General features: G+C 38.8%; 1 protein-coding gene and 1 long non-coding RNA gene across 3 annotated transcripts; one reads left to right on the top strand and one right to left on the bottom strand.

Annotated features, from left to right (window-relative positions):
- LOC146646139 (uncharacterized) lies at positions 1 to 17,498 on the top strand. Its single transcript, XR_014908896.1, has 3 exons — positions 1 to 33; positions 1,165 to 1,237; positions 17,416 to 17,498. It is a non-coding gene; the product is annotated as an uncharacterized LOC146646139 (long non-coding RNA).
- LOC146646140 (uncharacterized) lies at positions 505 to 27,035 on the bottom strand. Of its 2 annotated transcripts, XM_085392302.1 has the most exons (8): positions 25,414 to 27,035; positions 19,631 to 19,677; positions 17,946 to 18,056; positions 17,077 to 17,190; positions 16,802 to 16,955; positions 15,633 to 15,793; positions 3,902 to 15,539; positions 505 to 3,382 (listed from the first exon to the last, which is right to left on the bottom strand). In XM_085392302.1, the coding sequence occupies exons 1-8, from the start codon at positions 25,469 to 25,471 to the stop codon at positions 1,362 to 1,364; spliced, it is 14,304 nt and encodes a 4,767-aa protein (XP_085248428.1). In that variant the 5' UTR covers positions 25,472 to 27,035; the 3' UTR covers positions 505 to 1,361. The 2 variants fall into 2 exon arrangements, with proteins under 2 accessions (XP_085248428.1, XP_085248427.1); XM_085392301.1 differs by having other exon boundaries at positions 505 to 15,539.
- Between the last annotated feature and the right edge of the window lie 828 nt (positions 27,036 to 27,863).

Here is a 27,863-nt window from a genome sequence, read left to right on the forward strand (position 1 = left end):
GGGACGCTCTTGAAGGCAGCACATAACAATTCGGTGAGCGTAGACAACGAGTGAGTGCTTGATAGTTGGCACGCTATGGTGTAATTGTAAGGTATACTGATACGTTTTACATTTTCAAAGTTGGAGTGGAAGAAGCTTTTTTTTCTTGTTCTGTATATTTCATGATATTTAAATGAGGTTTGTGAAGGAATTTCAATTGCTGTAAAAAAGGCCATAACAAGGAAATCTGTAGTTAAGCTAACACAGTTTCACACTGTGCACAGGGACTTATTCACACAGTAAACTGTGAATTATCTGTATATAACATGAAGCATATTCGTGATGATATGTTACCATAGTTATGAACTTTGTCTCCATCTAGTGTGCAAACATATTGACTACAGATTGAAAACTGTGCTTTTTATTAATTTCACTATAGACACACAAACACACACACAAACATAGTTTTGGATATAATAGCATTTATTGTCTATAACTTTGCAAACAAGTTAAGTTAAAGCCTATCAGAATACAAACACGAGCAGTTATCCAATAAAATTTCAAAGGTCATTAAAAGCTATTTATATAGCCGGTTCAATAGCCCCACTTTGTACAGAGATATGGAAAGAAAACAGAGTCCAGACAGATTTCTAGTGTGGCAAATTAGGTTCAAAGTAGCAAAGTATTAATAAAAAATATAGTTTTAGCAGTACATTTGCTCTGTTTGATCATATGCTTTTCATTTCAGCTTTGCATTGCTATTGTCTCTTTACATTTTAGCTACAGCGACAACAGTATCTTGGTGCAATACGTACATATTCTTTGTTCTATCTTAACTGCATTATGCTACTGTAAGCGTTATAGTGAAATTACTGTAAACACAATTTGGAATGTCAGTAAAATAAATTGATTTTTGCATCAGTCTCAAACAGTCAGAAATTTTAGTTGACGGCACTGGTGATTATCATTTTGTAAAGTACACACACAAGTAAATTAGTCAATAGTGAAAAACTGCAAAATGAGTTTTAGAGATTTTGGTAAGCAAAAGTCAAACATTCTGCATCTTGAGCAAGGATATTTGCTAAGGCCTTGCTACAATTTGAAGTAAGGACACAGTTATACACATTGTTAGTATCTTCAACAGACTGTCAGCGTGAATTACAGGAATGCATATTTTTTTTGTAGGTCAGCATCATAGCACAGCACATCACCATCATGTTGTAATGCCTGAACACTGACAGATTGTTCTCTGTGATCGGTAAGTTAAACATGCTAACTTCCTTTCCCAGTTTCCAGCATGTTTTCATTCACTTGTCTCCTCTGACATTCAGGTCTAGGCAAAGAGAAATAGTATCTTTACACATGAATTATTTCCAGTTGCCTCACTTCTCAGCATCGTCAAAGAACCTCATTTTCTCAGAGTGCACAGAGTCTCTCAGTCGCTGTATAGATGACGCTGTCTCACCAGAGATGGGCTCAGAAGAGTCAAATACATGAGTAATTTGTTTGGTTATAACAATTGTCTCTCTGCTTTCACTTCTTTCAGTTGAGGTTTTCGTCACTAAGTGCCTCTCAAACACCGCTCTGTTGCCACTGTCTGAGCCTTCCACAGTCCATGATGTAGTTTCATTAGCTTCTGATTTTAAGGGAAGGCCTTCAGCTAATTCAGCTTCAATATCAGTTAGTAACTGGGCATGCTGTGCTTCTGGGGTTGCTTGTATATTTGTTGTAATGACGTGTAGTTTTCCCGATTCCAATCTGCACGTGTCTTCTGATGACGATGATATTCCAGAGGACAGAATAGTGATTTTCTCCGGTAAGTTAGGCTGAACTGAGATCAGTTCAGTCCTCGTGGCCGAAGTAAAGATGTTACTGTGTGTCTCTTCAAGCTCAGTAGCAACATTTGGATCAGAATATTTGACAGTTACCTTTGTTGGGGAAGATATGGATGGGCCAACATGCTCACTTGTGACTGCAGAACTTATATCAGCGAAGGCATCCGATGATTGGACAGAAAAGGTGGGGCTAATTTCCTCGTCCCCCATTCCCCCTACTGGACTCTTTTCATCCTTTTGTTCACATTTCTCAGGAGCACTGGGGGCTTCTGAAGGGGAAGACAGGCCAAACTTAGGAAATTTAAACCAACCTGTCCTCTCGGGACTCTTGGAAATATCTTGTATGGTACTTGCTCCTTTTTCCTTTGCTTCTAATTGCTTTCCAGCATGTTCGCCTATTTCTTGAACTTCTTTTGAGACTACAAGATTTTCTTCAACTTGGTCTGCTTTTGGAACATCAAATTCAACATCAATAGTCTTTAGGATCTCACCAAATGATGTCAGAATCATTTTTGGTGATTTACTTTCTCCTTTTGTTTCAACTTCCATTTCCAGTTGAGCTTCTTTATCTTCTATTTCAGCAGGAAGCTGTTCCTCTTCAGGTTTAGACTTTGAGAAGCTAAGCCTGGGCATTTTAAAAGATGGTAGTTTGAATTTACTTGGTGATGGAAGACCCACAACATCAGTCTCAGTCTTGGGTGTTTCGGATTCTGATATTATACCTTTGGAATAATCCATTTTAATATTAACAATCGAATCTTTGTCGGTGACAGAAATATCCTCCTTAGGTTTAGATCCATGAATGTCAATTACTTTTCCTGTTTTGGGTGCTTCCATGGTAACGTCAAAGGAAGCACTGCTAAATTTTGGCATTTTCAGTGGTGAAATTTTTTCTTTTAAAGGGGATCCTTCAGCATCTTTTGATTTTGCTTTTGTCTCAGAAGACTTGATTCCCAAACTAGATGAAGATTGTTTGACTTCTTCTGAGATTTTGACCTCTGCTTTTATTTCTGGCCGTTTGCTGTCTACATTGTTTATTGATGATTTTAAATCCACTTCAGGTCCCTTTGGTTTTGTTTGTACAATGCCTAAATTTGGGAACTTAAATGGGCTTCCTTGCCCAGCTTCTTTCTCAGGAGCTTTAATTTCCATTTCAGGTTGTTTAACTTTTATTTCTCCCTCTGAAACAGAAACATCAGCTTGTGGAAGCTCATCACTTAACTCCGATTCTTTAATACTTGACTTTGAAAAAGAAAATCTCGGAAGTGAAAATTTAGGTTTTTTCAAGTTTGTTTCAGTTTCTTCAGCAGGTGGTTCTTCCATTGAAGGTCCTTTGATTTCAGCTTCTGCTAGACAGACTTCTGTTTTGCTTGATATAATCTCAGCTTTGGGTGTTTCAATTTTGACATCAATAGCTGGGGCCTTATCGGCTGTCCTTGAAAAGGAAAATTTTGGAAATGTCCAACTTGGTCGTTTTGACTTGACTTCGGCCTCAATTGTAGGTGTTTCCGGTAATGAAGTAGAACCCTCAGTTTCTTTGCCTTCAATATGGAGTAGTTTGATGTCAGCTGTTACCTCTGGTAAGGAAATATCAACATCTTTCTTTGATAAACTTAAATCTGTTTCAGGACTTTTAACTTTGGTCATTGAGATGGCCAGATTTGGCATTTTAAACTTGCTTCCAGATATCTCACCTCCTTTAGCTTTCACATCTACAGCTAAACCTTCAGAGTCAATGCCGGGTGCTGCATCAATTTTAATTCCTTTATTCACATCACTTACTTCCATACTGAACTCATTGTCAGGTTGTTTGACTATATCACCTTGCAGAAAAATAACATCAGTTTTTGGGAGACTGATATCGACTTCAGGGTCTTTTACACTTTGCTTGGAAAATGAAAATTTTGGCAATGAAAATCTTGGCTTTTTCAATTTAGCCTCAAGGTTTGTATCGGTTCCCCCCTCTATGATAATATGTGAGGATTCTTTAAGGTCGGTATCTGGAAGATGTACATCTGTTTTGACTTCTGGTAGTATGACATCAACTCCGGGAACATCAATGCTGATGTCTTCCTCAGGGGCCTTACCAGCTTTGTCAGCTTTGGCTTTTGGAACTGTAACATCTACATCTTTCTTCGATAAGCTTAAATCAATGTCAGGCCCTTTTGTTTGAGGGAAAGACAATCCAAGACTTGGCAGTTTGAACTTACTTCCTTTTACTTCATGTTCATATCCACTGGTTTTGAAGGAGATTGAAGGTTCTTTTAATTCAGTGCTGGGTACTGCAACGCCAACTTCAAGAACCTCTTCAGGAATCTCAATATCAGCACCATCTATTTTCATACCTTTGTCCATATCCGGTGCCTCTGCTGTTGAACTTGTGACACCAACTCCAAATTTTGGAATTTGGAATGTTGGCATCTTAAACTTTGATGGTGATCCTTTCTTTCCCTTTGTTTCAATCTTTATCTCAGGAGGTTCAATTCCAACTTCAACAGAAGGTTTTTCAATTTCAACATCAGGGAGCTTGACTTCAGCTTTGGCTTCTGGAAGTGTAACATCTACATCTTTCTTTGATAAACTTAAATCAATGTCAGGCCCTTTTGTTTGAGGGACAGACAATCCAAGACTTGGCAGTTTGAACTTACTTCCTTTTCCTTCATGTTCAGCTCCTGCAGTTTTCAGGGTGAGTGAAGGTTCTTTGAATTCAGTGCTGGGTGCTGCAATGTTGACTTCAAGAACCTCCTCAGGGATACTAATATCACCACCATCTACTTTAACATCTGTGTCCAAATCAGGTACTTTTGCTGTGGCACTTGGGATACCAATGCCAAATTTGGGTAATTTGAATGTAGGCATCTTAAATTTTGATGGTGATCCTTTTTTATCTTTTGTCTCAACTTTGAACTCAGGAGCTTCAATTTCCACTTCAACAGAAGGTTTCTCTACTTCAACATCAGGGAGTTTGATTTCAGCTTTAGCTTCTGGAAGTGTAACATCTACGTCTGTCTTCGATAAGCTTAAATCAATGTCAGGCCCTTTGGTTTGAGGGACAGACAATCCAAGACTTGGCAGTTTGAACTTACTTCCTTTTCCTTCATGTTCAGATCCACTGGTCTTCAAGGAGATTGAAGGTTCTTTTAATTCAGTGCTGGGTGCTGCAATGTTAACTTCAAGAACCTCTTCAGGAATCTCAATATCAACACCATCTATTTTCATACCATTCCTCATATCCGGTGCCTCTGCTGTTGAACTTGTGACACCAACTCCAAATTTTGGCAGTTGGAATGTTGGCATCTTAAACTTTGATGGTGATCCTTTCTTTCCCTTTGTTTCAATCTTTATCTCAGGAGGTTCAATTCCAACTTCAACAGAAGGTTTTTCAATTTCAACATCAGGGAGTTTGACTTCAGCTTTGGCTTCTGGAAGTGTAACATCTACATCTTTCTTTGATAAACTTAAATCGATATCTGGTCCTTTGGCTTGAGGGACAGACAATCCAAGACTTGGCAGTTTGAACTTACTTCCTTTGCCTTCATGTTCAGCTCCTGCAGTTTTCAGGGTGAGTGAAGGTTCTTTGAATTCAGTGCTGGGTGCTGCTATGTTAACTTCAAGAACCTCTTCAGGGATACTAATATCACCACCATCTACTTTAACATCCGTGTCCAAATCAGGTACTTTTGCTGTACCACTTGGGATACCAATGCCAAATCTGGGTAATTTGAATGTAGGCATCTTAAATTTTGATGGTGATCCTTTTTTATCTTTTGTCTCAACTTTGAACTCAGGAGCTTCAATTTCCACTTCAACAGAAGGTTTCTCTACTTCAACATCAGGGAGTTTGACTTCAGCTTTGGCTTCTGGAAGTGTAACATGCACATCTTTCTTCGATAAGCTTAAATCAATGTCAGGCCCTTTGGTTTTTAGGACAGACAATCCAAGACTTGGCAGTGTGAACTTACTTCCTTTTCCTTCATGTTCAGATCCACTGGTTTTCAAGGAGATTGAAGGTTCTTTTAATTCAGTGCTGGGTGCTGCAACGCCAACTTCAAGAACCTCTTCAGGAATCTTAATATCAGCACCATCTATTTTTATGCCTTTGTCCATATCCGGTACCTCTGCTGTTGCATTTGTGACACCCACTCCAAATTTTGGAATTTGGAATGTTGGCATCTTAAACTTTGATGGTGATCCTTTCTTTCCCTTTGTTTCTGTCTTTATCTCAGGAGCTTCAATTTCCACTTCAACACAAGGTTTTTCAATTTCAACATCACGGAGTTTGACTTCAGCTTTGGCTTCTGGAAGTGTAACATCAACATCTTTCTTCGATAAACTTAAATCGATATCTGGTCCTTTGGCTTGAGGGACAGACAATCCAAGACTTGGCAGTTTGAACTTACTTCCTTTTCCTTCATGTTCAGCTCCTGCAGTTTTCAGGGTGAGTGAAGGTTCTTTGAATTCAGTGCTGGGTGCTGCTATGTTGACTTCAAGAACCTCTTCAGGGATACTAATATCACCACCATCTACTTTAACATCTGTGTCCAAATCAGGTACTTTTGCTGTACCACTTGGGATACCAATGCCAAATCTGGGTAATTTGAATGTAGGCATCTTAAATTTTGATGGTGATCCTTTTTTATCTTTTGTCTCAACTTTGAACTCAGGAGCTTCAATTTCAACAGAAGGTTTCTCTACTTCAACATCAGGGAGTTTGACTTCAGCTTTAGCTTCTGGAAGTGCAGCATCTACATCTTTCTTCGTTAAGCTTAAATCAATGTCAGGCCCTTTGGTTTTTGCGACAGACAATCCAAGACTTGGCAGTTTGAACTTACTTCCTTTTCCTTCATGTTCAGATCCACTGGTTTTCAAGGAGATTGAAGGTTCTTTTAATTCAGTGCTGGGTGCTGCAACGCCAACTTCAAGAACCTCTTCAGGAATCTCAATATCAGCACCATCTATTTTTATGCCTTTGTCCATATCCGGTACCTCTGCTGTTGCACTTGTGACACCCACTCCAAATTTTGGAATTTGGAATGTTGGCATCTTAAACTTTGATGGTGATCCTTTCTTTCCCTTTGTTTCAATCTTTATCTCAGGAGCTTCAATTTCCACTTCAACAGAAGGTTTTTCAATTTCAACATCACGGAGTTTGACTTCAGCTTTGGCTTCTGGAAGTGTAACATCAACATCTTTCTTTGATAAACTTAAATTGATATCTGGTCCTTTGGCTTGAGGGACAGACAATCCAAGACTTGGCAGTTTGAACTTACTTCCTTTTCCTTCATGTTCAGCTCCTGTAGTTTTCAGGGTGAGTGAAGGTTCTTTGAATTCAGTGCTGGGTGCTGCTATGTTAACTTTAAGAACCTCTTCAGGGATACTCATATCACCACCATCTACTTTAACATCCGTGTCCAAATCAGGTACTTTTGCTGTGGCACTTGGGATACCAATGCCAAATCTGGGTAATTTGAATGTAGGCATCTTAAACTTTGATGGTGATCCTTTTTTATCTTTTGTCTCAACTTTGAACTCAGGAGCTTCAATTTCCACTTCAACAGAAGGTTTCTCTACTTCAACATCAGGGAGTTTGATTTCAGCTTTAGCTTCTGGAAGTGCAGCATCTACATCTTTCTTTGATAAGCTTAAATCAATGTCAGGCCCTTTGGTTTGAGGGACAGACAATCCAAGACTTGGCAGTTTGAACTTACTTCCTTTTCCTTCATGTTCAGATCCACTGGTTTTCAAGGAGATTGAAGGTTCTTTTAATTCAGTGCTGGGTGCTGCAATGTTAACTTCAAGAACCTCTTCAGGAATCTCAATATCAGCACCATCTATTTTTATGCCTTTCTCCATATCCGGTACCTCTGCTGTTGCACTTGTGACACCCACTCCAAATTTTGGCAATTGGAATGTTGGCATCTTAAACTTTGATGGTGATCCTTTCTTTCCCTTTGTTTCAATCTTTATCTCAGGAGCTTCAATTTCCACTTCAACAGAAGGTTTTTCAACTTCAACATCAGGGAGCTTGACTTCAGCTTTGGCTTCTGGAAGTGTAATATCTACATCTTTCTTTGATAAACTTAAATTGATATCTGGTCCTTTGGCTTGAGGGACAGACAATCCAAGACTTGGCAGTTTGAACTTACTTCCTTTTCCTTCATGTTCAGCTCCTGTAGTTTTCAGGGTGAGTGAAGGTTCTTTGAATTCAGTGCTGGGTGCTGCTATGTTAACTTCAAGAACCTCTTTAGGTATACTAATATCAGCTCCTTCTACTTTAACATCTGTGTCCAAATCAGGTACTTTTGCTGTACCACTTGGGATACCAATGCCAAATCTGGGTAATTTGAATGTAGGCATCTTAAATTTTGATGGTGATCCTTTTTTATCTTTTGTCTCAACTTTGAACTCAGGAGCTTCAATTTCAACAGAAGGTTTCTCTACTTCAACATCAGGGAGTTTGACTTCAGCTTTAGCTTCTGGAAGTGCAGCATCTACATCTTTCTTCGTTAAGCTTAAATCAATGTCAGGCCCTTTGGTTTTTGCGACAGACAATCCAAGACTTGGCAGTGTGAACTTACTTCCTTTTCCTTCATGTTCAGATCCACTGGTTTTCAAGGAGATTGAAGGTTCTTTTAATTCAGTGCTGGGTGCTGCAACGCCAACTTCAAGAACCTCTTCAGGAATCTTAATATCAGCACCATCTATTTTTATGCCTTTGTCCATATCCGGTACCTCTGCTGTTGCACTTGTGACACCCACTCCAAATTTTGGAATTTGGAATGTTGGCATCTTAAACTTTGATGGTGATCCTTTCTTTCCCTTTGTTTCAATCTTTATCTCAGGAGCTTCAATTTCCACTTCAACAGAAGGTTTCTCTACTTCAACATCAGGGAGTTTGACTTCAGCTTTAGCTTCTGGAAGTGCAGCATCTACATCTTTCTTTGATAAGCTTAAATCAATGTCAGGCCCTTTGGTTTGAGGGACAGACAATCCAAGACTTGGCAGTTTGAACTTACTTCCTTTTCCTTCATGTTCAGATCCACTGGTTTTCAAGGAGATTGAAGGTTCTTTTAATTCAGTGCTGGGTGCTGCAATGTTAACTTCAAGAACCTCTTCAGGAATCTCAATATCAGAACCATCTATTTTTATGCCTTTCTCCATATCCGGTACCTCTGCTGTTGCACTTGTGACACCCACTCCAAATTTTGGCAATTGGAATGTTGGCATCTTAAACTTTGATGGTGATCCTTTCTTTCCCTTTGTTTCAATCTTTATCTCAGGAGCTTCAATTTCCACTTCAACAGAAGGTTTTTCAACTTCAACATCAGGGAGCTTGACTTCAGCTTTGGCTTCTGGAAGTGTAATATCTACATCTTTCTTTGATAAACTTAAATTGATATCTGGTCCTTTGGCTTGAGGGACAGACAATCCAAGACTTGGCAGTTTGAACTTACTTCCTTTTCCTTCATGTTCAGCTCCTGTAGTTTTCAGGGTGAGTGAAGGTTCTTTGAATTCAGTGCTGGGTGCTGCTATGTTAACTTCAAGAACCTCTTTAGGTATACTAATATCAGCTCCTTCTACTTTAACATCTGTGTCCAAATCAGGTACTTTTGCTGTACCACTTGGGATACCAATGCCAAATCTGGGTAATTTGAATGTAGGCATCTTAAATTTTGATGGTGATCCTTTTTTATCTTTTGTCTCAACTTTGAACTCAGGAGCTTCAATTTCAACAGAAGGTTTCTCTACTTCAACATCAGGGAGTTTGACTTCAGCTTTAGCTTCTGGAAGTGCAGCATCTACATCTTTCTTCGTTAAGCTTAAATCAATGTCAGGCCCTTTGGTTTTTGCGACAGACAATCCAAGACTTGGCAGTGTGAACTTACTTCCTTTTCCTTCATGTTCAGATCCACTGGTTTTCAAGGAGATTGAAGGTTCTTTTAATTCAGTGCTGGGTGCTGCAACGCCAACTTCAAGAACCTCTTCAGGAATCTTAATATCAGCACCATCTATTTTTATGCCTTTGTCCATATCCGGTACCTCTGCTGTTGCACTTGTGACACCCACTCCAAATTTTGGAATTTGGAATGTTGGCATCTTAAACTTTGATGGTGATCCTTTCTTTCCCTTTGTTTCAATCTTTATCTCAGGAGCTTCAATTTCCACTTCAACAGAAGGTTTCTCTACTTCAACATCAGGGAGTTTGACTTCAGCTTTATCTTCTTGAAGTGTAACTTTTACGTCTTTCTTCGATAAGCTTAAATCAATGTCAGACCCTTTTGTTTTTGGGACAGACAATCCAAGACTTGGCAGTTTGAACTTACTTCCTTTTCCTTCATGTTCAGCTCCTGCAGTTTTCAGGGTGAGTGAAGGTTCTTTGAATTCAGTGCTGGGTGCTGCTATGTTAACTTCAAGAACCTCTTCAGGAATCTCAATATCAGCACCATCTATTTTTATGCCTTTCTCCATATCCGGTACCTCTGCTGTTGTACTTGTGATACCCACTCCAAATTTTGGCAGTTGGAATGTTGGCATCTTAAACTTTGATGGTGATCCTTTCTTTCCCTTTGTTTCAATCTTTATCTCAGGAGCTTCAATTTCCACTTCAACAGAAGATTTTTCAATTTCAACATCACGGAGTTTGACTTCAGCGTTGGCTTCTGGAAGTGTAACTTCTACGTCTTTCTCTGATAAACTTAAATCAATGTCAGGTCCCTTGGCTTGAGGGACAGACAATCCAAGACTTGGCAGTTTGAACTTACTTCCTTTGCCTTCATGTTCAGCTCCTGCAGTTTTCAGGGTGAGTGAAGGTTCTTTGAATTCAGTGCTGGGTGCTGCAATGTTGACTTCAAGAACCTCCTCAGGGATACTAATATCACCACCATCTACTTTAACATCTGTGTCCAAATCAGGTACTTTTGCTGTGGCACTTGGGATACCAATGCCAAATTTGGGTAATTTGAATGTAGGCATCTTAAATTTTGATGGTGATCCTTTTTTATCTTTTGTCTCAACTTTGAACTCAGGAGCTTCAGTTTCCACTTCAACAGAAGGTTTCTCTACTTCAAAATCAGGGAGTTTGGCTTCAGCTTTGGCTTCTGGAAATGTAACATCTACGTCTTTCTTCGATAAGCTTAAATCAATGTCAGGTACTTTGGTTTCAGGGACAGACAATCCAAGACTTGGCAGTTTGAACTTACTTCCTTTGCCTTCACGTTCAGCTCCTGTAGTTTTCAGGGTGAGTGAAGGTTCTTTGAATTCAGTGCTGGGTGCTGCTATGTTAACTTCAAGAACCTCTTCAGGGATACTAATATCACCACCATCTATTTTTATGCCTTTGTCCATATCCGGTACCTCTGCTGTTGCACTTGTGTCACGGGCACCAAATTTGGGTAATTTGAATGTTGGCATCTTAAACTTTGATGGTGATCCTTTTTTGTCTTTTGTCTCAACTTTGAACTCAGGAGCTTCAGTTTCCACTTCCATATCAGGTAGTGTGACTTTAGCTTTAGCTTCTGGAAGTGTAACATCTACATCTTTCTTTGATAAGCTTAAATCAGTGTCAGGCCCTTTTCTTTTTGGGACAGACAATCCAAGACTTGGCAGCTTGAACTTACTTCCTTTTCCATCATATTCAGATTCACTGGTTTCCAAGGAGATTGGAAGTTCTTTCAATTCAGTGCTGGGTGCTGCAATGTTAACTTCAAGAACCTCTTCAGGAATCTCAATATCAGCACCTTCTATTTTGATACCTTTCTCCATATCCGGTACCTCTGCTGTTGCACTTGTGATACCAATGCCAAATTTGGGTAATTGGAATGGAGGCATCTTAAACTTTGATGGTGATCCTTTCTTGTCTTTTGTCTCAACTTTGAACTCAGGAGCTTCAATTTCAGTTTCAACAGAAGGTTTCTCTACTTCAACATCACGGAGCTTGACTTCAGCTGTAGCTTCTGGAAGTGTAATATGTACGTCTTGCTTTGATGAGCTTAAATCAATGTCAGGCGCTTTGTCTTGATGGACAGAAAATCCAAGACTTGGCAGTTTGAACTTACTTCCTTTTACTTCATGTTCATATCCACTGGTTTTCAAGGAGATTGAAGGCTCTTTCAATTCAGTGCTGGGTGCTGCTATGTTAACTTCAAGAACCTCTTCGGGGATACTAATATCAGCACCATCTATTTTGATACATTTGTCCATATCCGGTACTTTTGCTGTTGCACTTGTGATACCAATGCCAAGTTTTGGTAAGTGGAATGTTGGCATCTTAACCTTTGATAGTGATTCTTTTTTTTCCTTAGTCTCAATTTTCATTTCAACCTCAGCAGAATTTTTTTCAACTTCAACATCAGGGAGTTTGACTTCAGCTTCTGGAAGAGTAATATCTATGCTTTTCTTTGAAGAATTTAAATCAAAGTCCGGTCCTTTTGTTTGAGGGACAGAAAATCCAAGACTTGGCAATTTGAACTTACTTCCTTTGCCTTCATGTTCTTTTAATTCAATGCTGGGTGCTGCTATGTTCACTTCAAGAACCTGTTCAGGGATACTAATATCAGCACCTTCTATTTTGATACCTGTGTCCAAATCAGGTATTTCTGTTGTGGCACTTGGGATACCAACTCCAAATTTTGGTAGTTTGAATGTGGGCATCTTAAATTTTGAAAGTGAGTTCTCATTGTCCTTTGTCAGATCTTCAATATCAGGATCTTCGGTTTCCATTTGAGCAGAGGGTTTTTTACGTTCAGCATCAGTTTTGGCTTCTTCAAGTGTTTCATCTACATCTCTCTTCAATAAGTTAAAATCAACTTCTGGTCCTTTTACTTTTGGCATTGTTATTCCAAATTTTGGCAATTTGAACTTGCTTTCATGTACTTCGGTTTCATCTCCAGTCTTTTCCTGGGGAAAGAAAGCTTCTGCACTCCCAAGACTTACATCGATTTTAGTTTTAATTCCAGTCTGTGGTTTGACATCAACTGTTTTCACATCAATAGATGATCCCACAATATCAGTATTTGGTGTTGGAATGTTAACATTGACACCTTCAGTTGATTTCAGCTGTGTTTCACAAATTTCAATGTTTTTTAATTTATCATGTACTTCATGACTGGTGTTGGCCACAGGAGATCCAAATTTAGGTAGCTTGAACGTTGGCATCTTAAATTTTGATGGTGATTCGTCTACATACTTTTCTACAACTTTCATTTCAGGAGCTCTAATTTCGGCATCAGAGGGTTTCACCTTCCGTTTTGTTTCTGACAGTTTCATATCTTCATTTTTCTCTGATGCACTGAAGTCAAATTCAGACCCTTTTATTTTCGGCATTGCAATTCCTAACTTTGGCATCTTGAACTTGCCTCCTTGCCTATCAAAATCACCTTCTGCCCGAGGATGTTTTATTTCCTGGTCATATTTTTCTGCCTCCATTATTCGTTCTGCAATACAAACATCTACACTTCCAAGTGTAACGTCGGTCTCAGGCGGTGGTGTCACAGCTACACCTTTCTTTGATAGACTTGAATCCGTTTTTATTCCTTTCGCCCTTGGCATGGAGATACCAACATTTGGCACTTTAAACTTGCTACCCTTTCCCTCTCTTTCAAGAGTTTTTGTCTCAGCTTCATCAGTGTTTATAGGCTTATCTCCATCGGGCACATTTACACTGATGTATGTAGTAATAGCTCCAAATTGAGGCAATTTAACTGCATGCTCTTCAGTTTCTGCACTTTTTGCCAGGGAAATATCCACGTTTGTTTTTGACTCAAGATTTACATCAAAACCTGTAAGCCTAATGCCATTGTCCTTTTTGGCTGGTGAACCATCTACTGAGTCAATGTATTCAATGCTATTGAGTTCAGGAATCACAACCTCACATACAACTCCTTCACTCTGCCCCTTTTCTTTTTTAATTTCATCTTTTGATGTCGTTACTTCTCGGAGGAATTCAGCTTTTTCTCCTTTTGTTGTGTCCCCTTTTTGCTGAAAGATATTTTGTTTTGGCAAGACAATTCCAATATTAGGGATTCTTATGTCTGGCATTGCTATCCCAAAGCTAGGCACTGTCATCTTTGCCTTCTTTGATTTCTTATCTGATTCATATTCAGAGTTGATACCCTCTGTTCCTCGTGTTTCATCAGCCACATGTGCCTGAAGACTAGATACTTTCTCTAAACTTTCCTTTCCTGGTATTATAATATCTTCTCTTTTATAGGTCCCAGTTTTAATCTCTTTGCTGCTTTGTTTTTTCTTAGTTTCATGTTCCTTATAAGTTTTTACTGTTGTTTCAGTTAAAAGATCCTCTGAGGTTAATTGCCCGGTTGTGATCTGTGACAGCTTAACTGTAGTCTTGGAAATTTTTAGAGAAGAAGTTGTGTCAAATTTTGTAAGACTTGCTCCATGCTTTGTTTTGGTGTCTACCACTTTTGTAGGCGTTTTCACTGATATTCTTTGAGCATTTGCATCTATCACAGTAATTTCTTCTGGAATAGGCATGCCAGATGTATCAACTTTAGGCAGCTTATATCCAGGCAATTTAGAAACTGCCTCTTTCACACTGTCAACATCAATTGACAGTTGCACAGTTTCCGCTTGAAATTCTCCATTCTGTCCTGTATAATTTACCTTAGGTTCTTTAATTCTTTTTGCTCTCGTCTTCACAGACTTATCCTCCATACCTGGTATCTCAATCTCTTCCCGTTTGGGAAGTTGGGTTCTGAAATCACTGCTTTTTGCCAGTCTCTTATAAGGATCATCTGTGATTTCCTCAGCACCAACGTCACCCAAACTGAGTTTCGTCAGTTTGACAGTTTCCCCTGTTCTTCTGTCTTCGTGTTTTTCTTGGATTTCTTTGCCTTTCTGCCTTTTTGCTTCACTTTTCTGTGGATTTTTTTGTGAAACTGCAACATCAGATAAATCATGTTCCACCTTAGCATAAAGAGCAGGATCTTCTGTGTGTGACTCAAAGTTTGGGATTAAGTCAGATTTTTCATTTTCAGGATGATCAGCTAAGTCAAAACTTGCCCCTAGTGTTTTTAGCCTTTTTGGTGACGATTTTGCTTTTGCTTCTTTCTTGTGTGATTTATCCTTCCCCAGAATTTTCATTTTTAATTCAGACCTTTCTTTCTTCTTTTTTTTCCCCTCAGGGGACTTGATAAGAGAGGGGCTTTCTTGATCTGCTAGAGCCACAGTTAAATCTGCTGTTTTCAAAGTGCTATCTATACTGATAAGTTCCACCTTATGTTGAATAGGTTGAGCTTCACGGACCGTTAGATTGGTTTCTTCAAGTTGCACATCTTTCATTACTTTCAGATCTTTTTTCACATAGGCTTCAGGCATTTCTCCTGAGGGGCTTTCAAGGCACTCAGGTGAAAGCATATCAGATTCTTGTGTGTGGTGAGTGTCACCACTGATCTGTCCAGTTTGCACATCTGTGTCCTGCTCCTCAGATGAACTTATCCGGCCTCTCTTTGTCAGACCAGGTAGTTTTATTTTATGCTTTTTCTTGTATTTGAGAGCATCCTGAGTTTTTATTGGTGACTCTGTGTCGCTTGTTGTTGGGCTGAGTTCAAGCTTTCTTTGTTCCTCAGCCTCTGAGGAACTGTGAGACCTTGTAAAACGTGATTTTCGCCCTTTTCCAAAGGATGAAAACTTGGGCCACGAAATGCGAGCTTCTCCGCGTCTTTTAGTTTTTCCTTGTTCTCTCATCTGTGGAGTGTGGAGGTCTTCTTCCTGTTAAGAAGCATAAAAATTAAAGGTAAGTCGTTACTAACAAATAAAAATAACTAACAAAGAGTTTGAGCAGACAACTTTGAGAATAGTTACAGGTATAACGTCAGATTCGATGGCTGGTTCGGTCTCTGTGATCTCTGGCTTGCGCTTCAAGCAAAGCTTCAGTTTATATGCCTGAGCATGCTCCAGAATCTGAATGGCATCCTCATATGACATGTTGTCAAAATACACAGTGGCACTCAAAATCTGATCACCTGTGTAGACAAGACAAAATATTTCAAAAGGACTTTGATGAGCAGACTTTTAAGTCCCATTTTTAGTTGATAAAAATTGAAGTGTTCAATAAAAAAATCAAATAAAGAATAACATTAACATTTGCTTGTGTTCAACGTACAGTGCTAAAAAAATTATAGTAACACTTTGAAAACACATAAGATCTCAATGGGAGGAAAAAAATCATGCTGGATATCGACGCTGATAAGAACTGGGTAATGTGTTAGGAATGAATGGCCTCATCATTTGATTGAAATAAAAATTATCAACTTACAGGGGGCTGAATTCAAAAAGCAGACTAGTCCATTTTGCCAAAATTTCATTGCAGCAGCTCAAAATGACAGCCAGTTGTAGTTGGGTGTCATTTTGTGCTTGAATTCATGCATGACAAATTCAGGCAATGCTTCCAGTGAGACAACAGATGGTGTCCTGGGGGATCTCCTTCCAAATCTGGACCAAGGCATTACCAGGTTCCTACAACGGGGTAGCATTGTATGGACCGAAACATAACATCCCAGAGGTGTTCTGTTGAATTTAGGTCAGATGAGTGTAGGAACCAGTCAATGGTATCAATTCATTCATCCTCCAGGTACCATTGCCTACAAGGAGGAACCCAGGATCTCGGTTGCCTCAACCTGTAAAACATTCCTGTTTTGTCGCACCATTGCCCTTCTAGTGTACCTGTTGTTGATTTCATTAGCACCAAAGCAGCTGAAACTGATTAGCAAGCCCCTCTGCTACATATCTGACCACGTCAGTATCCCAGCAGTTTGACTGACTTGATGTTTTACTCTTATTAAAAGTGTTCCTTTAATTTTTTGAGCAGTGTAATTGTCAATTGAATATTGCAAATTAAAAATTCTACAATAGCATAACATAAAATCAAGTAGAATACAGAATGTAATAATACATAGTAATGTAATGTAATAATATAGAGACTTTAAACCTATAATAATTTTAATGAGACAAATTTTTAGCCGCAGGTTTACCTTCTTTCAGTTTTAGATTTTTGGAGGCTGGTGACTCTGGCACTACTTCCTTAATGAAAATCCCTTCTTTTCCCCCTCCACCATAAATGAGACCCTCTGCACATCCATCTTTGGCCGTTTTCACTATCACCTCAGATTCAGGGCTCTCAGCTTCCTGCCAGTGCAAAAAAAGGACAGTCATTTTACCTTTAGCACTGATTTTTTTTTTCTGCAGTTGCATAGCTTGAAAGGATTTACAAATGCAGTACACAGAGGAAAAGCTAGAAATGTCTCACCTTGAGTTTACTCATCTTTGGAGTAGAGCGCTTTTCAAACATGGACCCAAGCCCAGACTTTTTAGCTTTCTTTCCAGTCCCACCTTTGTGGCGTGGGTCATGCTCTGCTTCACACTAAAAGGAGTTTAAGAGGAGCAAAGGGGTTTAAAAAGTAATCTTATAATACTCAGATCAGGAGGGTACATTCATTTATACAGGGGAGTAGCCAAGTTATTGCAATATTATACAATGCAGAGCTCATCTTGGACCACACATTAGCACACAAATCTGTAAAGAGAAATAAGTAATAGAAAGTAAGTAATAGAACAACTAATAAAAACACAATGTTATCTTTCACAGTTTCTACATTTTCATGTGGATGCTGTCCAGAAACAGTCTTCTTCAGTTTCACCTTTTTTTTTTGTCATTTCAGGACATGCAGCCGTGTGAGTATAACTGAGTCGAATACACAAACTTCTTTCTTTCAGTCACAAGTTTGTTTTTCTAACTTCATTTATTTTTTGGCCTGAAAAATAGACCGTTGACTTACACGCAGACTATTCAATAACTGTGAGTTTACATGCAGTGAAGTAGCAGCGTTATAATTTCCCAGCTGAGGTGAAGAATTAAAAGAAAGCCAGTTATTTCTGCCAGAGAAGCCTGATTTTTTTGGACATGGTTGTATTGTAAACAATGTTCTGTTCTATTGTCTTAACTGGATTTTCAAGACTAAACAAGCTAAAAGTTTTTTTTGGGGGGGGGGGGGGGGGGGGGGGGGGCTGAGCTTGGTTCATGCCAAGTGCTTACTCATATGGGATCGAGTGATGTTGTAGGACCTTAAAACATGAAGCGCACACGTAACTTAAAATATGTGTGGTGTTTCTCTGTACCTCTTTATCACTGTCACTGTATTTTTCAGTCTCAGGATACTCCTCAACTGGAGATGACCCTTGTGGGCGTGGTCTCTCACTCTCTGCGAACTGAGATGGCTCATCACACATCTGCATGGACATAAGGTCAGTAAACATGAAAACAAACCTGTTTTCATCATCACCCCTAAGAAATTTCATATCATTTCATTTGGATATTATCAAGCCTAGAAAGCATCTATTTTCTTGAGCTGCATATAAAATGTTTTCTTATTAAAACTCATGCAGCTGCACCTGCAGCATAAACAACAAAAAAAAAAGATATGGAGGAAAATTGGATCCCAGATAGTGCGATAGCACCTTGTTTAGCCAAAAGCATCACTGACTGGGTGTTTAGCTATTTGGCATTTAAAAACTGTCACATTATTGGTGTGTTTCCTGAGATGGCAGCGTTGGCTAGTCTGTCAGGCCAACACTTTGAGCAAAATACTGTGTGCATGTGTACTTTGTGTGTGTGTGTGTGTGTGTGTGTGTGTGTGTGTGTGTGTGTGTGTGTGTGTGTGTGTGTGTGTGTGTGTGTGTGTGTGTGTGTGAGAATGAAGTGTAGATTCTCATTTTCATCATCCATCATCCAAACCAGAATTAACCAAAAGTTGTTGTTTTTCAGCTGCTAGCCCATGATCGGTGACAGCCTTGTTTATATTAGACTGATGTGATCATTTTTCAGTGCAGCACAAATATTAGTCAGCCAATCTGTATAAATACTATACACTGATTTGTACAAATTTCTTCTCTGATAAAAAGTGTAAGTTGTAATGGGTTGTTGTTATTTGCCTATCTGTGCAAAGTTTCCATTAGCACTAAGTCTTGTCTCTATTTGCTTTGCTGTAAAGTTAAAATAACTGTTGTTCAGTATTTATTAGCTCAGACTCCAACATCAACATCATAATCTATCAATCAAACATGGTGGATCCAGTTTTAAGGCACAGGAATATGTGACCGCCTTCAAACAGAAACTGAACTGTTGATCACTTTGGTGATCTAGACGCGTTACTTCATACAGTCTGTTGTCACTGTATAATACAAAATCCTAAAAACATATGACAACGTTGAGAACGTACAGTAGATTTCCTTCTATGGAATGAAACATTTCAGCTGTTTGTTGGTGAAAATGTGCTAAATATGGAAAAGGGGGATTAAAATGAAAAGAAAAATATAAAAACAGGACAAAAACAGTAAGGACATAATACACACATCTGTAAATGTAAAATTTTATAGTCTGAAGTATATGAACTATTGATTTAACAGCTTTAATGTTATTATTCCACAGTGTTGATGACCCAGTAGGACCACCTACTCCCTTGTCACTCATTCACAGTGACACATTTACTTACACAATATAATGCCCTCATGTTATGTTATGTTATGTTATGTTATGTTATGTTATGTTATGTTGTGACAGTTTTTCCCTCCGGTTTCAAAAATTTGAAGGAATACTGACACATGGAAAGATGTCGGTATTCATGTTGAAAAAATCAACATCATTATATAAAGCTGCACTAAAGTGGACAATATCACCAGCTGCAGATGGCTCAAATTAATAATGAATGAAATGAAGTCACAGCACAAAACTTACAGTAACTAACAAAGAAATGAAATGAAGAAAAAACAAGCATGTCACTTTGTGTCACAGTAAATTCACTTACTGAGTCCTCTGTGGCAGGCTCTGGGCCTTGCAACCGTCGCCCAGGTCCTGTTCAGAAAAAAAAAAAACCACAACAACATAGTATCTGATATGACATCTGTGTATTGCAATACTTTAAACGTAAACTGTTGACCTCTAATGCTTCATTTTCTGCATGCACAAGTTTATTGCGTAAATATTTTGCATATTAACCCCTAAATAAATAGAAAATCGCATTAAGTGATTTTAGTCCTGTCACACAGCAGCTAAACAAAGTCTGTCCTGTTACTACAAAACCTCAAATATGTCATGCAAAAAGGCACCTGGCAAAAAAATCACACTCCTCCGTTTACAAAAACAGCAAATAAAATGCACTGAACACGATTCATAATATTGAAATTTATTTAATTGTAGCAGATTATACAGTAATGTGCAAAAGTCTTGAGCCACCTTTCATTTCTTTACATTTTGATAGGAACATGTGAAATAGCTGCAGAGATCCATTGAAACTTGTATAAACATATATTGGAAATACAGTATAAAAGGAAAAAACAGATGTGTGTACAATCCTAATGCATATGAATATTTGGGATGACCACCTTTACTCTTAAACATAGCTTGAAATATCCTCTGACAGGTGTCAGAAAAACATGATGTGTTTTTGTAACAAAGTGCCTAAAGAACTGATTCTTTGCTAAGTATCAAGACACTGGTTCATCTCTTGAGTTGGGTCCCTTTTCATAATTGAATAAGTCATAGGTCAGTGTTAAGTGGCTTTAAAAGACATGTTAAAAGACAATTAAAAGACACGCCCCTGAAAATGTTCAGATATAAAAACATAAAAATGAAAAATATAAAAAAATAGGGATGATTCAAGAGGGATCACTGTCCTTTGTCCTCTGTCCTCTATTCGTATGAAAACGACACCATGTAAAAGTAGCTCACACTTGTGTTTTATAATCCTTTTGTTGTATGAATAAAAAAAAATACAGAAATGATTTGCACAAAGACAAAGCATAAGACTTCCACCCAGTCTGACCCCTGGCAGTTGTTTTGAGGCTCGGAGACTCTGGAGCCGATGATTAGACTATTTAGAGTTCTTCCTGGCAATAATTCCCTCCAGGGAGCTGCTGCCTCTGTTAAGTGATCCACTGTATTGACCCACAGATTGGACTTTGCAACCTCTCAGCTTAGCCCATCAAGGCTGCCAAAAAGGGAAAGTCTGACTCCAAATTAATCAAGTTACCAGATTATAATTATTACCTGCTCTATTCAAGTTAATTCCTTTTTAAATAAACCATTCGTTAACGTTATTTTGAGAGTTCCTTTGTTTCAGGGATGTTGTACATTTAAAACAAGGCTTGTCGAGTGGAGAATTACACAGGCATACAGTATGATTTCTGTAGTTTTATAGTATTGTTGACTAAAAAATATAAGTACTGATAAAAAAAAAGTACTGTCAGTAGAACTTAAAGTTGAATAAATTAATGCTACATGGACAAACAAATCATTTTCATTGCAGGAATAACGCTGGTCTAGGTGCTTTAGGTGTTTTATTTGGGCATAGCTGATATGTTGCAGGACAAAACCTCAAAAAACACTAAACTGTGGCTAAATTTGGAGCTCAAAAAACCATAATGAAAGTGTCAACTTCATTAGTGCAAACACCGCATCGTAATTTACAAGCAAAAGTCTTATTTGAAGCAAAAACAAATTATTGTAGTAAGTTTTCTTTTAAAGCCATCAATGAAAAACAGAATGACTTAAAATAACAGAAATATGTGCAACATTTGGCCTGTGTATATGGTAGATCCATATAGTTTCTCAACTCACCATCACACTGACACCCCACCCGCTGCATTACAGTAATGTATGTCATGTGAAGAGCTCTCACAGCCTGTGTAAGTGCATTAGAAGAAAGTTCGGGCAAGAGAGTGATGGTTTAAAAACCTCTTACTGCATCAGGATGTGTTGCTGCCTCAAGGTTAAGCCTTCAAGACAGTTTAAGAGCAATGAAAAGACAATCCAGCTCAGCTTTTTTTCACGTCTGATAAAGTCATTGTGGATTCATGTGATTAGAAATAGCATAAGAGGACATTTATCAACATATATCTATTCATCTCAAAAGATTTTCTCTGTGAACTCAGTGAGTGAGCACAACACAGTCTAGACATGTTAAAAAACATAAAAATGTGAGAGTCCTTACAGCCGCCTACACCATTACCTGAAATAGCGAGTGAAAGAGAAGAATCCTTCTCATGCACTCATCAACATCCTTCTCTTTCAGACCAGGTCTGACTGGCAAAAATAGTAAAGATTTTCCCATGATGTTACAGCAAGCAGCTGACCTACCTTAAGCTGCTGTTTGCTGAACTCCTGAACGTAAACTGTGTCAGTAAGAAAAGCTCCAAACTGCTCTTAACCATTCCTGGTGTGAGTGTGGCTGCTGAAGTGGATAAAATGATTTCTTCAGCCTAAGACGGACAAAGGAGGCGGGACACTTTAAGGTCGCAGTCACACCTTTCCTCAAGTTGTGTCACTCTATATTGTTTTCCAAGAACCCCCAAGACAACTTTGGTTCAGAGATTTAACTCTTTGCATGTTACTCAGAGAAAAAAGGAGATTTTGAGAATATGTAATGCACTAACTCTATGTAGACCATTTGTACTTTAATAAACTTAATTTACGTTTCATTGCTAATCATCGAAGAGCTACGAAATAGATCCTGAAGATTAAGATTTGTTTATTGACACTGCATGATGTATACAAAAAAATCACAATTCTGTAAATATGTAAGAGCACATTACGCAGGTAGAAATTGTAAATAAATTAATAACAGTGATAAGTATTAAACTGCAAGGTGTAAGTTCAGTTTGGTCAGAGCTGTGGGTTAAAAAAAAACTGACAAATCAGAAGAATTAGTTAAAGTAGTTAAAAGAGTTACTAAGTAGATTCTTGATAAGTTCTTATTGAGTCTTTTCTGTAAACAAACCTAAGCACAAACACATTAAAGATCCATTAATCACTGAAGCCTCTGTAAACAGATTTTTGGGTAAAGACATAAAAGAGCTCCCATTGCTGTGGCACAGCTAATTTTAAGTTTTGCAGTACCTGAAGTTTCCATCTAGTGCCATCCATCATCGGGCAACCAGTTTAGGTCTGATACTTTCTGAACAGCTAATAGAAGGACTGCCTTTTAACCTTGACTGCAGTTTGATTGTAGTGCTAATCAACAGATGATAGCACACAAACATGTAAAACTGGGATGGTAAACAGAGGATGCTTGCTTAGCATCATCATCTAATTGTCTTTGTGAGCATCATGTGTTACACTAGAAGTAAGCTTTATACACATCCTTAACTTACATCCTTAATATACAGCCTTTAGGTGCCAGCATGGCTAGACCCTGGTGCTGTTATTATACAGAAACACAGTGATGGTGTTGTGGAGTATTTGATCTGGATTTTCATCCACAGTTAAAACTGTAACTCACTGTGGATGGTGTGCGATGTGTTTGTGCATTGTACACTACGGGGGGACTGAAATGACAGATTGATACATTCCTTATGTTATTCACCACTTAAGGTGGATGTTCTTTATTCCCGCCTCTGCTACGGGCACTGCACTCTTAGAAACTCCTTTCCCACATATTCACCGAACATTTGCAACTAAACATGTCAAAATAAAATCAGAAAGCACAGTTTTTATTTTTTGTTTGACTTATCAGAAGTTAGAGGAAAGCAAAGCCTAATGTTTCAATCTGACTTTCTATTATATTTTTCAGATTCAAAGCACCCTCCATAGATGAGTAAGCCATTTGTGGTGCAGAACCTGCATGATTTGGTGCTGGATTTGGGTGTGGCTGATCTCTGCGGGCTCAGGCCGGCGTCTCTGCTTTCAAGCAACACTGATGTGTGAGCACTTAAACTAAATAATGCAATGCAATGGCATATAAACCTACATATTCTTGTTTATGTGGGTAAAGATTCAAATAAGATCGTAAACAAAAATCTAAACTGTAGAATTGCATTGCAAATCCTAACTGTATCGTGTTGTATTGTCCTCAGCTCATCTCTTACATAACCACCCTCTGCTCTACTTTGTGTTTCCTGTTTTAAAAGCTCCCTGAAGTCTTCACTAAACTAATATAAAGTAATACAGCTCATTATTTGTGCTCCTGGATTTGGATTCCTCTCCGTTTTTGTTTGTTTTTTTCCTGTGCAACAGTCAGACACAAGCTCCTTTTAGTTGGAAGCAGTTTGCTGGGATCCAAAATATAATAGGATTTTAGTCAAGGGAGGGAAAAAAAGCTGAATTAGATTTTCTGCATGGATTATATTAACATGAGACTCCAAAGCGCATGCTTTCAATCTATTAATCTGCTTCAAACTTACAGCGAGTTTCGTCACAGCTCTGGAATTTGCATCCTAATCTGCCCGTGTTCCCACGACATGCTGTTAAACAAAAATAAACATGGGAACAGTCCACACATATTAAAAATGAATTTGTCCAACTCAGGCGTGATACTCCATAATGGATCAGGATTGTTCGTTTTGGCTTCCAGTGTCTTGTTGATCAGCCACTTATCCGGATAACTTCCTCCCTGTCTCTCTTTTTTTATTTCTCTCTCTCTTTGACCTTGAGCGTTGCCTGAAGCTTCTCAAAGCAAAACAAACCTCGCATCATTTTGAGGGAGATTTAATTCAGAGTAGAGATGGAAGTAAATGAGGAGAACTGTGGGAAATAGAAAGGGGGAGCAGTAATGTGATGTTTCATGCTCCTTTTTACAGCAAGCATCAGCTGAGCCCTTAACTCATCATTTTTCAAGACAGTAAGGAATGTCTTCACCGTGTAATCGTGGATGTCCACTAATGAAAAACACAGATTTCCTGTTTATTATAAACACATTTTTCATAATTAGGCCGATAGAAACTTCAGATAAGCGTGCTTATCGTTTTCTCCTGACCCTGAATATCTGATCAGCCTTTTATGTTGCTGAAACTCATTACACTGTTTGACTTTTTGCAGCCTTGGTAAGAACACCTTCCCTAATTATGCTTGTAAGGCACATTTTAAGAAGAAAGTCCGTGCACCAGAAAACATCCACTCAACTCAAAACACAGAATGACTCATACATGTTGCAAATGTGTAACAGGGTTATTTCCTACAAAATGTTAATTTAAAAATATTTCACATGTGCACATAAACTATATATGGTCCAAGCCCACTAACCCTGACCCAAACAAATTTATATCTGGTTCATTTAAACTCCAAATGGTAACAAAGTTAGTAGGAAAAAGGATGCAAGATTAAATTATACAGAGCTGTTGGATTCATTTTTCATCACAGATATTCCTGGGAATTTTGGGCATGTTTTTTGTAGACATTTCAGTGTTTGTTCGTTTTTTTATTTCAGTCTAAGTTGTCATGTTTCTATTTTTAACCCTGATTTGCTGAACTGCCACGGTAAAAATATCAGGTCTGTTTGCCTTTCAGGCTGCGCTTCAAACAGAGCAGGAGAGAAACGCAGAGCTGCCTGACATCCTCTCGATGATGACATCTTCAAACACTCCCCTGCGCTCTGCAGACACACCCAGCAACACAGCTCAGCATCAGCACCAACCGCCTTACACTCGCTCACTGCCTCTCTCCATCACACGCACGCACGCAAACAAAATCTCTCCCACTGCACTACTGAACCCTGCTGCTCAATCGGCGAATTGCTCTGGGGAGAACGGGCTAAGTCATACGGAGAAAAAACAAGGGGGGGAGGAGAGCAGAGAGCGTAAAGATAACGATACCCACTCGTCCCAGAGGAGGCAGCGTGCCAGTTGGGAAAGGCCAGGTGGAAACAGTCGCACATGATGGCAGCGGGGGTGGCGGAGAGATCGGCGGAGACGAGGTCCAAGACTGGGCAGGAAGCGGGAACGGACGGAGGGATGGCGGCAGCAGTGAAGGATTAGGCAGGTGTTGCTGCTGCTTCTTCACCCCCCGTCTTGTCCTCGTGTAGGTCAGCCAGTCGCAGCGCAGTGAGGGATGAGTTGCAGAAATAACCAGAGACAGAAGAGAGTGAGAGAGCTTCTCCTGCAGTCTCCACAGAGTGAAGGAAACTACTTCGTCTGCCCCGTAAACATGGACCTCCAGCGCAGCACACTAACTTAATTATGGGAGGAGCTGCCCCCCTCCCTCAACAAACACACATCCACGCGCATCCCTCGGTTCTCCTTCTCCTTCTACTCCTCCTCTTCCTCTTTCTCTTTTTCCGCTGTCCTCTGGTCAGTGTGTCATTGATTGGCCTAATCTGACAAGGACCATCACGATGTTAGTTTCTGGTTCCAGCAATAACAGGGGGGGTCATACAGTTGCCAGGGAGCCATAACTGAATTAAAACCCCTTTTTGTGGACAGGAAACTGTAGAGTTTAAAGCAGAACATAGTAGCATGTAGCCAAAGTCTGTCATGTTGGTCTGCCAGGCTGATAAACTGTGGATGAGAGGTCGGAACAAGCTGTAAATAGATCACAGGAGACATTTACAGGACTGATTATTCAAGTGATAAATTCAATTAAGAATTGAATATGAGACAAATTCAATCACTAGCTGTGCAGCTGCTATTTTTTTCTTGTGATTTCTTAGTATAATATTGTGCAAAAGCACTGAGTCAAACCTCATTTCTTTATATTTTGCTTATAAGGAGACAGACTTTATTTCTTATTTTTTAAAAGTGGTCTTGAGAAATCGTTCAACCACTAGGGGTCAGGCTGAGTGGAAGTCCCAGCTGTCTGCTCAGAACATCCAAACACAAATAAATACGGAGGCTTGGTTTGTGTAGTGTGACTTTAATTGATTCAAACAACAAAGCGATTATAAAAAACGTCTAAATTTATTTCTTATATTTTCCACTGGTCTTGAGTAATAGTTCTCTGATCTTTTTCAAGGTTTTATAAATACTTTCCACTCATTTTTCACTCATCAGTTTTTGTAACTGACTATTTTCAGATTAATGTTTTGGGGATTTTTTTTATTAAGCCACTTAGCACTGACCCATGAGTCATTCGAGCATAAAAACTGGCACCTAATGGCACTCCTTGTTGTTCGGCTCACTCCTTTAGCCAGACAACTTAGCAAAGAAACAATTTTAAATTGTATCTTTAAACACTTTGTTACTTGCAGCCTGTCATAAAAACACAATTTGTTCCCATTTCTTTAGTAGAATCTGTGAAGGATATCAAAGGTAACACAGTTTTCCCAAAAAGCTATTAGCTGGAAACTTGGCATTATGTGCAGTGTGTCCTGAGGAATCTAGAAAAACAGAGGACACCTAGAAAAACAATATAAGGAAAGAAATCCAGGAAAGCACTGACACAGGACCTGTAGTTGATCGAGCCACTGTTTACTAAAGCCTCATCAGAAATGGCCTCAGTTGAAGTGTAGCTTCAAATGAGGCCAGTCTTAAAGGAAGGGAAACACTGAGAAAAGGCTAAGGTATGCAAAATTATACAAGAACTGTAAATCACTGAAAACCAGTGACAACGGGTCTTATGGAGTGATAAATCCAAACTTGAAATTTTGGTGTTTGGGATCTTGTCAAAATTTATGAAATCATGAATGCAAAAAAGTATCATGCTGAAAAGAAAATGAGAAGAAATGACAAGAAAGCTGCCTAAAAATAAAGCTGCTCATACCTAATATTCACTTTCATGATCGTTAGAATTTCACAAACTCTGTTTTTGCCTTTCATACTGTATTTGCATGTATATTTTCACGTTTCAATAAACTGCTGCATCTGTTTCCCATTTTTCTAGAAAATAAATAAGGATTGGTTCAAGACCTTTTCTGTATTTTATTTTTGTACAACATCGAGTCCCTAGTCAACTTATAATAATAACTAAGCACACATTCCAGAAATGATAGGAATGAGATGTGGCTGTAAGAATCTGGAATTGAAATGCATGGAAACAAAAGCAGAGTGAAAGGAGAAAATCCTTTTTAAAACCTTATCTTGAGCCAAACTGGCAAACCTTTGAACCAGTTCTTATCAGACTGGTGATGCTATACATGCAGCGCTTATGTCCTGGTGACTACTGGAATTGCACCTAATGAGGTTCATGCTTCAAAATAACTACCAATGTAAAACTTGTTCTTGGAGGACTTTGAGCATCCTCTGATTGATGTTTCTAAAATGTTTTAAGATTGAAAAATGTGAGCTCTGGAAATATAAAGCCCCCCTTTATCATTTGTCATGTTATTAATTATA

Source organism: Rhamphochromis longiceps, linkage group LG19 (genome assembly GCF_057381845.1).
Source record: "Rhamphochromis longiceps isolate RC_006_pf linkage group LG19, R_longiceps_female_GT1.1, whole genome shotgun sequence".
NCBI lineage: Eukaryota > Metazoa > Chordata > Actinopteri > Cichliformes > Cichlidae > Rhamphochromis > Rhamphochromis longiceps.